We start from the raw sequence: 12,227 nt of genomic DNA, 5'->3' as shown, positions 1-12,227 counted from the left end.
TTATGGAATTAATAAACAACTAGTTTCAATCAAAATTAACAAAAATAATGCGAAACGTGTTGCTGAATGATTCTGAAAACTGAGAAAATTTTTGTGATTGGGTGGAAGTCACGAATGAATTCCTTTACCGTACAATTTTCTGTCCACTAAGAGAAAAATTCGGAGTAGGTATTAAAATCCATGGAGAAGAAATAAAAACTTTGAGGTTCGCCGATGACATTGTAATTCTGTCAGAGACAGCAAAGGACTTGGAAGAGCAGTTGAACGGAATGAACAGTGTCATGAAAGGAGAACATGAGATGAACATCAACAAAAGCAAAACGAGGATAATGGAATGTAGTCGAATTAAGTCGGGTGATGCTGAGGGAATTAGATTAGGAAATGAGACACTTAAAGTAGTAAAGGAATTTTGCTATTTGGGGAGCAAAATAACTGATGATGGTCGAAGTAGAGAGGATATAAAATGTAGACTGGCAATGGCAAGGAAAGCGTTTCTGAAGAAGAGAAATTTGTTAACATCGAGCAGAGATTTTAGTGTCAGGGAGTCGTTTCTGAAAGTATTTGTATGGAGTGTAGCCATATATGGAAGTGAGACGTGGACGATAAATAGTTTGGACAAAAAGAGAATAGAAGCTTTCGAAATGTGGTGCTACAGAAGAATGCTGAAGATTAGATGGGTAGATCACATAACTAATGAGGAGGTATTGAATAGGATTGGGGAGAAGAGAAGTTTGTGGCACAACTTGACTAGAAGAAGGGATCGGCTGGTAGGACATGTTCTGAGGCATCAAGGGACCACCAATTTAGTATTGGAGGGCAGCGTGCAGGGTAAAAATAGTAGAGGGAGAGCAAGAGATGGATACACTAAACAGATTCAGAAAGATGTAGGTTGCAGTAGGTACTTGGAGATGAAGAAGCTTGCACAGGATAGAGTAGCATGGAGAGCTGCATCAAACCAGTCTCAGGACTGAGGACCACAACAACAACAACTACCTCTTATATGTGTCGATGACCATGCAATTAATAGACATCGTACACAGTTGGTATTTTTTGGGTAAGTGATACAAATATTACAATTAATCAGGTCTGGAAGACAGCAACAGAAGAAACTATGGACAGCGTTTTTTTTTTTTTAAAAAAAATAATTAGTTCTGCGCAAATAATTTAGAAAAAAACAGAATATATCCAATTCTGTACGAGAAGTAGAATAACACAACGATTAATTTTGCAGTGAACACATGGTGTGTCGTGGGGCGATCACTCTGTTTTTTTAAAATAATTGAAAAGCCACGATCGCTTCAATATCGTTTAGTAGATGACCGGTTTCAGCACTCTGAAGGTGCCATCATCGGATCTGAAACGTGGATTAACATTTATAAAACCATATGGACATCATGGCACATGAGGCAGACCATCTGATAAAAATCATTTTTTATTGGTTGTGACAATGATTTTTATCAGATGGTCTGCCTCATGTGCCATGATGTCCATATTGTTTTATGAATGTTAATCCACGTTTCAGATCCGATGATGGCACCTTCAGAGTGCTGAAACCGATCATCTACTAAACGATATTGAAGCGATCGTGGCTTTTCAATTATTTTAACAACGATTAATGTAGAACGTGAAGAGGAGTCACTGAATGCTCAGTACATAGCATGGAAAGAGTCTTTGAATGCAGCACGTCCTTCCACATTCTTCTGTAATCCAATGTTAAGCTATGCCTTTAATGAGTTCGTTGTCGACGAGACGTTAAAACCTATCTTACATTCTTTTATACCATTTTCTCTTTGCACTGCGTACCATATTACGGATACTACGGAGCGTTATCTTTCTTACAGCTGCCAGTGTCATAATGCGTCGTATTAGTTTCTCGGTAGCAAACAAGTCTAAAAGCTATTTACAAGAATGGCGAAATCAGAATATCGTTTTTTAGATTGGAATGTACCGGTGTTCGAGAGGACCGGCGAAACTTCATTTACAAGTACCCGAGTATGATTGAAATTAAAAAGGTTTGCTAAATTGGCTTCTTATATATTTTTAAATTAAGAAGTGAAGGCTTTTATTAATTTAAAATCTTCTAAGACAGTGACCTTGCCATTGGCTGATCACGAAATGTCGCTGTTAGTCTTTCATTTTTTTTCTTAAAAAGACGAGGAGTGAAAAAAATTCGGAATTTTGGAATCCGCGAGGGTCTGCACAGTATTCTGGGACAGCATCCCCGCGGCGACGTCTAGAACAATGTCTCGCACTTTATTTGCTGCCTTTCTGGACTCGAGTTCATTGTTCAGCTGAATACTGCTACGTTCTCTTCTGTACGTCGTCCTTGTCGCAACAACGTGGATCGTAGCGGTGTGGCAGCTATTAATGAGTAAGGGTGTTTTAGCAGTTCGCGGGAACAGTGCAGATGATAAAACCGGCAGAAAACTGTAAAATATCAGTTAGTAGGCTTATTGCTCAGATGTACACATGTGATTTACAAAACATTTCAAATGAGTTTAGAACAAGAAAAAATTCATCGCCAGCTTCTTCAGAAAAAAAGGAGCATTTTTTTTATTAAAAATGAAACTCCTCCAGCTGTACTTAAGATTTTATATGTATCTGGTTACTAGTTTCGACGTTGCGTCCACGCCATCTTCAGGTTCAAATAGTTGAAATGGGTCTGAGCACTATGGGACTTAACATCTGAGGTCATCAGTCCGCTAGAACTTAGAAGTACTTAAACCTAACTAACCTAAGGACATCAGACACATCCATGCCCGAGGCAGGATTCGAACCTGCGACCGTAGCGGTCGCGCGGTTCCGGACTGAAGCGCCAGCCACACACAATTGATTTCATCAAAGTGTACGGGCCTGAAGATGGCGTTGACGGAACGTCGAAACTAGTAGCCAAATAAATATAAAATCTTAAGTACAACTGGAGGAGTTTCATTTTTAATAAAAAATTACACCAGCTGTGTCCCACCTTCATCCTATTTAAATATGGATGTACGAAGAAAAGGAGCAATGTGGAATCACAACTATTTTCCAGAAACAGTTACTGTAGAGAAACAGGAACCATCGTATCTAGTTATAATTAAAAGTACGTGTCTCCCGGGCACCAATGCCATACGCTCATAATTATTATTATTAATGGAAATGGAAATGTTGTGTGGCTAGGGCCTCCCGTCGGGTAGACCGTTCGCCTGGTGCAAGTCTTTCGATTTGACGCCACTTCGGCGACTTGCGCGTCGATGGGGATGAAATAATGATGATTAGGACAACACATCACCCAGTCCCTGAGCGGAGAAAATCTCCGACCCAGCCGGGAATCGAACCCGGGCCCTTAGGATTGACAGTCTGTCACGCTGACCACTCAGCTACCGGGGCGGATATTATTATCATTAAAAGTAGGTCATGAAACGGAACTGTGAGGTAGGGCAGTACGTTTCATAATATAATTCAACTAGTGTAAGTAGGCTGTTAAGGTTTTTTTTTATTGGTAACGCCACGTAGCGCTCTGTATGAAAATCACTGGCTGTGCTGTGTGCAGTCTGTGGCTGGTTGGCATTGTTGTTTGCTATTGTAGTGTTGGGCAGCTGGATGTGAACAGCGCGTAGCGTTGCGCAGTTGGAGGTGAGCCGCCAGCAGTGGTGGATGTGGGGAGAGAGATGGCAGAATTTTGAGAGCGGACGATCTGGAAGTGTGTCCATCAGAAAGAGTAAATTTGTAATATTGGATATCATGGACTGATATATATATTATGACTTTTGAACACTATTAAGGTAAATACATTGTTTGTTCTCTATCAAAATCTTTCATTTGCTAACTATGCCTATCAGTAGTTAGTGCCTTCAGTAGTTTGAATCTTTTATTTAGCTGGCAGTATTGGCGCTCGCTGTATTGCAGTAGTTCGAGTAACGAAGATTTTTGTGAGGTAAGTGATTCATGAAAGCTATAGCTTATTGTTAGTCAGGGCCATTCTTTTGTAGGGATTATTGAAAGTCAGATTGCGCTGCGCTTAAAGTACTGAGTGTCAGTTTAAGCACAGTCATGTATAATTTTTCTAAGGGGACGTTTCACTAGGAACGTCTATGAAAGATACAGTAACTGTTAACGGATGCTTCCTTTGACTCAGTTAATAACATTGGCTTCATTCAGTATACACAGCCTGGAAATTCATAATCGACACCAAATAGATGTTTCCAGCGAGTGTTTTGTTGTGTAATGGATCTACAGCATTGACAGGTGAGAATTGTGGTCGAGAGATACGAGCTGCTGCGGTATAAAATGCTAACTGATGCATACCGGCATAGAGCAGTTTACAAAAAGCAGGTGGAGATCGAGAGGGGGTTACGGTAGAGTGGCGACGGAACTAGCGAGAAGTTAAAAATGTTTGCAGTTAGAAAGATGACGGTGACGGTGAGATGTCGCTGTCGGTGGTGGCGTACCTGTGTGGGCGTGCCAGAAGTGCGTGCCCGCGTTGCTGGCGGTGAACTGGTAGCGGAAGGTGTTGCCCTGCTGGATGGGGCACTGCGTGACGAAGGGCACGCCGTCCGAGTACTGCGAGCCGCGCTGCCACACGCCGTGCCAGTGGATCGTCACCTCCTGGCCGTCCATCGCGTTCTCCACGTCGATCACCACCTTGTCGTTCTCGCACACCTGCGGCCGCAGCAGACGCGAGCGTTACGCCAGGCGACAACTGGGCGTTTCAGTGACTTACTGCGCCCGTATTTGTTCAATCAGACCACACACCTTACTGCTTATACTAGAGACATATGTGTGTTATGCATGACAGCTAAACGCCATGTGTTGATGCAGTGCTGCATCACTTTGTATTGACAAGTATATTCGGCCAACTATTGTTAAGTGCATGCATGAGATGGGATGCTTCTTATTATAGCACATATTAACTGTTCTCCTAGTACCATTCACGGGTTGTGAGCAGGGGTACCAGTACCCCTCTGAAATTCACAGAAAATGTAAATGTGTATCACAGTCATAGTCACTGATACTATTTTTAAGCATCCTCATCATCATTTAAGACTGATCATGCCTTTCAGCGTTCAGTCTGGAGCATAGCCCCCCTTATAAAATTCTTCCATGATCCCCTATTCAGTGCTAACATTGATGCCTCTTCTGATGTTAAGCCTATTACTTCAAAATCATTCTTAACCGAATCCAGGTACCTTCTCCTTGGTCTATCCCGATTCCTCCTACCCTCTACTGCTGAACCCATGAGTCTCTTGGGTAACCTTGCTTCTCCCATGACCCCACCATCTAAGCCTGTTCGCCCTGACTGCTACATCTATAGAGTTCATTCCCAGTTTTTCTTTGATTTCCTCATTGATGACACACTCCTGCCATTGTTCCCATCTACTAGTACCTGCAATCATCCTAGCTACTTTCATATCCGTAACCTCAACCTTGTTGATAAGGTAACCTGAATCCACCCAGCTTTCGCTCCCATACAACAAAGTTGGTCGAAAGATTGAACGGTGCACAGATAACTTAGTCTTGGTAGTGACTTCCTTCTTGCAGAAGAGAGTAGATCGTAGCTGAGCACTCACTGCATTAGCTTTGCTACACCTCGCTTCCAGTTCTTTCACTATGTTGCCATCCTGTGAGAATATGCATCCTAAGTACTTGAAACCGTCCACCTGTTCTAACTTTGTTCCTCCTATTTGGCACTCAATCCGTTTATATTTCTTTCCCACTGACATTACTTTCGTTTTGGAGATGCTAATCTTCATACCATAGTCCTTACATTTCTGATCTAGCTCTGAAATATTACTTTGCAAACTTTCAGTCGAATCTGCCATCACAACTAAGTCATCTGCATATGCGAGACTGCTTATTTTGTGTTCACATATCTTAATCTCACCCATCCAGTCTATTGTTTTCAACATATGATCCATAAATAATATAAACAACAGTGGAGACAGGTTGCAGCCTTGTCTTACCCCTGAAACTACTCTGAAACATGAACTCAATTTACCTTCAACTCTAACTGCTGCCTGACTATCTATGTAAAGACCTTAAATTGCGTGCAAAAGTTTGCCTCCTATTCCATAATCTCGTAGAACAGACAATAATTTCCTCCTAGGAACCCGGTCATATGCCTTTTCTAGATCTATAAAGCATAGATACAATTCCCTGTTCCACTCGTAACACTTCTCCATTATATGCCGCAAGCTAAGGATCTGGTCCTGACTACCTCTAAAAGGCCTAAACCCACACTGATTTTCATCCAATTTTTCCTCAACTAATACTCTCACTTTCGTTTCAACAAAAGCAACGAAGCTAAATTTCATTAAGTTATTGTAATACCAATATAGAGAGAACAATATGTGAGAAGATAATTCTAGTTTCAAAATGACAAAAAAACCAGTGAACTGCTCGAAGTAAGTATTCTTCTCTAAAATCGTTCATGTATTTCCACAAACCTGCCACCTATGAGCACTGTGCTGAGTGCAGTATAGCTCACAGTACATTGACTCAAATGTGGGTAATTGGTGAAGGCATCAATAGATGAATCTATCAATAAAATTCCGTGCTTAATTCTCAGATTTGACATTGTTTGTACAACAATGTTCTGAGCAACAGGACTGTCTCTGATAACAGTAGGTTATGTTCTCCAGTAATGACAGTTTCTTCCTTTCATGACCCATTCAGCTGTGCTTTCTGTCTGGGTGCCTGAAGATTCCAGAGTAGATTAGACACTTTCAGCATAGTCAATATCTTCTCTGTAGAGGCATCATTTTTAGAATTGGTTTGATTAGCAAAATAAAGTGACCCAACTTAACTCATTTACTGTTGTTGAAATATGCATCACATTCACAACAAAACGGTTCAGACGCTGATAAAAGAAAGTTACAAGTTGTATACAACCGGGTCACGTTTACGTTTCAATAATTATTTCTGTCGTATTCATGACAATAAAGGGCCATCTCCTTCTAGATCACATACGCTATTGAATTTTCATTGACAACACCGCACCAGCTCGTCTGATAGCGGATGTTCAATTAAATAACAGAATTTTATGGGGGCAGAGTAACCATACTAGAGTTAAACGCTTCCGCTAGGGATTTTGTTAGTTTGCTCCTTATCTCGCTGGTTCGTACGATTGTGCTTTTTTGGAGGTTGTGAGGTATACATAGAATTCGCCCCCAAGAACAGTTCTTGAAGTTCTATAAGTAGATGTTGCTGTTATTAGAGCTATCATTCTAGCAGCATTTGCCATTTCAGATTCTTCAACACTTGTCTCACAATCTCCCACCACGTGACACAGTCCTTTTATCATTTCCCCTCTCCTTCTTTGTATGTGCTGTATGCCTCTTGCTAGTCCAAGATGGTAAGAATCTCTCAAAGTCAAGCAACCTTGTAGTGTAGGCTGTACAAGCATTTCGTAATGATTTTATAGATAAATGTAAATACCAAAGTGCCACTGCACTAAATTCGAATCTGTAGCTAGTCCTTGATTCACCTTATACAGTGTTTCAGTTTCTTACCTTCCCATATTATTATTTCCTAATATTTATATGATATTGCTGATTGTAGTTACTAGCTTTTTAGGTTTCGTAAATTCCGGCCTTAGTTATCCTGGTGCAAGACGCCATTGCTGTCTGGGGAGACATCGAGCGTTAATGGACACAAGTGGTCCACAGTAAACCTCACGTACTCCACACCTGTCACAACGCGTTGCGTTCGATTACTATCACAGGTACCATGGAACCCAGATTAATGTCAGCCATGGCATTATAGCGCTCCTACCGGCCTTTGTCTGCGCTGCTCTGCATGTTTTGAGCAGCTGTTCGCCTACATGATGGCATATCCGGACATCACAATCGACAAGGTGCAGCAAGAAACGTGATTCATCCGATTAGGGGACATATTTCTATCGATCCACGTTCCAGTTTCGAAGATCCTGTGCCTAGTGCAGTTGTAGTAGATGACGTCGCTGGGTCAGCGTGGGAATACGAAGGGATCGCCTGCTGTGGAGTCCCATGTTCAGTACCGTGCACCGAAGCATGTGCTCCAGAACACTTGTGTCTCCAGCAGTACTGTACTGGGTCATCGGACCTTCCACAGAGCATCGCCTACCGTGCTCGCTGCAATGATTGCCCATTCGTCTCTGTTTCGCTTATACCGAGTGGTGCAGCTGTCCCTATCGGTAGGTTTTATACAACTGGCAATGCCTTCAAAAACCTTTCGTGAGATTCTCATATCGTTTCGCTCGCTACGTGCAAACTAGTATTCCTATAGAAGAAAATGAACAGACCTTTTTGTAGGAAATTTGATATAATGAAATTTTGTAGTGTCGTTCGTATTCGCTGGAGGCTACGGTTTTCGACTTGCCAAGAAAAACGTGTTTGAAGATTACTTTTGTACGTTTTTCTGGAATAATTCGAAAACTACGTCGTCTACGAAAAATGTATCACAGAACAAAATTTAATTACATTAAATTTCCTAAAAAAATTTATGTTCATTTTCTCTTCAGGACTAATAGTTTGCATGAAGCGAGCGAGAGAATACGAAAATCTTTCATGTGGTAGCGTATTTGAATGTGCAGTGTGTTGCATAAAACCCATAGGTAGCGGCAACTGAGTCATGCCGTACATTTTCTTTACTTTATCATGTGCCTGCAACGCCACCAGAAGGCAGTTTAAGTCACAGTGGGCAGTTGTCATTATAATTGGCTCATCGGTGTATATGTATTGTTTAATCTTTACTTTGTGAAAGATATTATATAGCCACAAGAGTATGTAGCGCTTTCATTTCAGAACAAATTTATATGTATTACTCTTTACTTTATGTGACCCAAATATACTGAAAGAGTTACACTTGTTGCCTGTAGCAGGGTATATTATTATGACCTGTTACGAGTTATTATCGAGAGTTCAGGCACCAGACAAAAGTGTAAAGCTTTACGACACTCTTCTTATCATCAGCTTCAATAGAAGGCAGATCCCCACTTAAATTTTTCTGGCCTGTCACTGTAATATAGAATGCTCACTGCTAAAAAGTTGCATCTGGTGGTTTGTATGCCACATGCATCACAAGCTGATTGGGGGAGGGGGGAAGAGGGCCTGTCGCCGGAGTCTCAAGCAGTGTCATGCCAGTGCCCTATCCGAAAAACTGGCAGAGAAAGTAAAAAAAAGAAAGAGCACTCCGTCTTCAGGCCACGAGTGGCCTACCGGGAGCATCCGACCGCCGTGTCATCGTCAGTGGAGGATGCGGGTAGGAGGGGCGTGGGGTCAGCACACCGCTCTCCCGCCCGTTATGATGGTATTCTTGACCGAAGCCGCTACTATTCGGTCGAGTAGCTCCTCGATTGGCATCACGAGGCTGAGTGCTCCCCGAAAAATGGCAACAGCACATAGCGGCCTCGATGGTCACCCATCCAAGTGCTGACCACGCCCGACAGCGCTTAACTTCGGTGATCTCACGGGAACCGGTGTACCCACTGCGGCAAGGCCGTAGCCTGGCAGAGAAAGTGCACATTTAAAATGTTTTGCTCACATTTCTTGGTATTCTTGGACTTCGCTGCGTCACGAGTGAAGTCGACGAATGTTGCGCCACCTGTGCAGCCTTCTTACGTGTGTCACAGACAGGTGCGTGTAAACATTAGCTCTCACCGGCGGCTTGACTCCGATATAATTACCGTTTCATAACCTCGCCGTAGAGAAGCAATTAGGGTGCGTTTCTGTAAACCTTTCGAGCAACGAAGTCCTGAGTCACTACTCTGTTGCACGGTTTCCCCGAGGACAGGAAATCTGCAATCATTGTCACGTCGCCGTGCCCCTAACGACGGGAAGCCGCCTCAGATTACGGAGAGGCGGTGTCGTGAGACCCACTCACCTGTATGCTGGGTCCCGGCAGCATCCTGTTGACTGTGAGGATGCCGCGCTCGACGCCGTCGGCCAGCACGCACTGGCAGTGCGACCACACCGTGTTGGTCGCGTTGGGCGTGCACACCTGGCAGGCGCTGCAACACAGACACAAGGCAGGAGCAGGTGAGCCGAGTCCCAGGCAGCGTCCAGGTGAAAAGTACACTACTGGCCATTAAAACTGCTACACCAAGAATGATTATATGATAGCGGAGCAAACACTGGTAGCAGTTACTTCTGTAAAATATCTGGGAGTATGCGTGCGGGACGATTTGAAGTGGAATGATCATATAAAATTAATTGTTGGTAAGGCGGGTACCAGGTTGAGATTCATTGCGAGAGTCCTTAGAAAATGTAGTCCATCAACAAAGGAGGTGGCTTACAAAACACTCGTTCGACCTATACTTGAGTATTGCTCATCAGTGTGGGATCCGTACCAGGTCGGGTTGACGGAGGAGATAGAGAAGATCCAAAGAAGAGCGGCGCGTTTCGTCACAGGGTTATTTGGTAACCGTGATAGCGTTACGGAGATGTTTAACAAACTCAAGTGGCAGACTCTGCAAGAGAGGCGCTCTGCATCGCGGTGTAGCTTCCTCGCCAGGTTTCGAGAGGGTGCGTTTCTGGATGAGGTATCGAATATATTGCTTCCCCCTACTTATACCTCCCGAGGAGATCACGAATGTAAAATTAGAGAGATTCGAGCGCGCACGGAGGCTTTCCGGCAGTCGTTCTTCCCGCGAACCATACGCGACTGGAACAGGAAAGGCACGTAATGACAGTGGCACGTAAAGTTGCCTCCGCCACACACCGTTGGGTGCCTTGCGGAGTATAAATGTAGATGTAGAAATGCAGATGATAAACGGATATTCATTGGACAAATATAGTATACTAGAACTGACATGTGATTACATTTTCACGCAATTTGGGTGCATAGATATTGAGAAATCACTACCCAGAACAACCACCTGTGGCCGTAATAACGGCCTTGATACTCCTGGACATTGAGTCAAACAGAGCTTGGATGGCGTGTACAGGTACAGCTGCCCATGCAGCTTCAACGTGATACCGCAGTTCATCAAGAGTAGTGACTGGCGCATTGTGACGAGCCAGTTGCTCGGCCACCATTGACCAGAAGTTTTCAGTTGGTGAGAGATCTGCAGAATGTGCTGGCCAGGGCAGCAGTCGAACATTTTCTGTATCCAGGAAGGCCTGTACAGGACCTGCAACATGCGGTCGTGCATTATCCTGCTGAAATGTAGGGTTTCGCAGGGACAGAATGAAGGGTACAGCCACGGGTCGTAACACATCTGAAATTTAACGTCCGCTGTTGAAATTGCCGTCAATGCGAACAAGAGGTGAGCGAGACGTGTAACCAATGGCACCCCGTACCATCACGCAGGGTGATACGCCTGTATGGCGATGACGAATACACGCTTCCAATGTGCGTTCACCGCGATGCGACCATCATGATGCTGTAAACAGAACCTGGATTCATCCGATAAAATGGCGTTCTGCCATTCATGCACCCAGGTTCGTCGTTGAGTACACCATCGCAGACGCTCCTGTCTGTGATGCATCGTCAAGGGTAACCGCAGCCATAGTTTCAGAGCTGATTATCCATGCTGCTGCAAACGTCGTCGAACTGTTCGTGCAGATGGTTGTTGTCTTGCAAACGTCCCCATCTGTTGACTCAGGGATCGAGACGTGGCTACAAGATCCGTTACAGCCATACGGATAAGACGCCTGTCATCTCGACTGGTAGTGATACGAGGCCTTTGGGATCCAGCACGGCCTTCCGTATTACCCTCCTGAACCCACCGATTCCATATACTGATAACAGTCATCGAATCTCGACCAACGCGAGCAGCAATGTTGCGATACAATAAACCGCAATGGCGATAGGCTACAATCCGAACTTTATCAAAGTCGGAAACGTGATGGTACACATTTCTCCTCCTTACACGAGGCATCACAACAACGTTTCACAAGCCAACGCCGGTGAGCTGCTGTTTGTGTATGAGAAATCGGTTGGAAACTTTCGTCATGTCAGCACGTTGTAGATGTCGCCACCGGCGTCAACCTTGTTTGAATGCTCTGAAAAGCTAATCATTTGCATATCACAGCATCTTCTTCCTGTCGGTTAAATTTCGCGTCTGTAGCACGTCATCTTCGTGGTGTAGCAATTTTAATGGCCAGTAGTGTAGACGTTTGAGACTTGTCACTGGAAGCGTATAGCTTCACTTGATTAATAACTGTAGTTCAATAGTTGACTGTGGGCAAATAGACAACAAAATTCAGTTTTCTAATCGCAGAGCGATTCTCGTAGAATCTGAACAACTTTCTTGCTATACCAAAAGC

General features: G+C 43.7%; 1 protein-coding gene and 1 pseudogene across 1 annotated transcript in view; both read right to left on the bottom strand.

The window, feature by feature from the left end:
- The window catches only part of LOC124605434 (laccase-4), a 205,223-nt gene that overhangs the window by 44,263 nt on the left and 148,733 nt on the right, over positions 1–12,227 (bottom strand). Inside the window, exons 3-4 of the mRNA XM_047137100.1 lie at positions 9,841–9,967; positions 4,431–4,641 (exon numbers count right to left, since the gene is read on the bottom strand). Coding sequence (XP_046993056.1) covers positions 4,431–4,641; positions 9,841–9,967 — 338 coding nt within the window. The remainder of the gene's footprint in view (positions 1–4,430; positions 4,642–9,840; positions 9,968–12,227) is intronic.
- Positions 9,347–9,464, bottom strand: LOC124608098 (annotated as a pseudogene).

This window comes from Schistocerca americana, chromosome 3, assembly GCF_021461395.2.
Source record: "Schistocerca americana isolate TAMUIC-IGC-003095 chromosome 3, iqSchAmer2.1, whole genome shotgun sequence".
NCBI classification, from domain to species: domain Eukaryota; kingdom Metazoa; phylum Arthropoda; class Insecta; order Orthoptera; family Acrididae; genus Schistocerca; species Schistocerca americana.
Note: the sequence above shows the minus strand (reverse complement) of the source record. Positions and strands in the feature narration are given on the sequence as shown.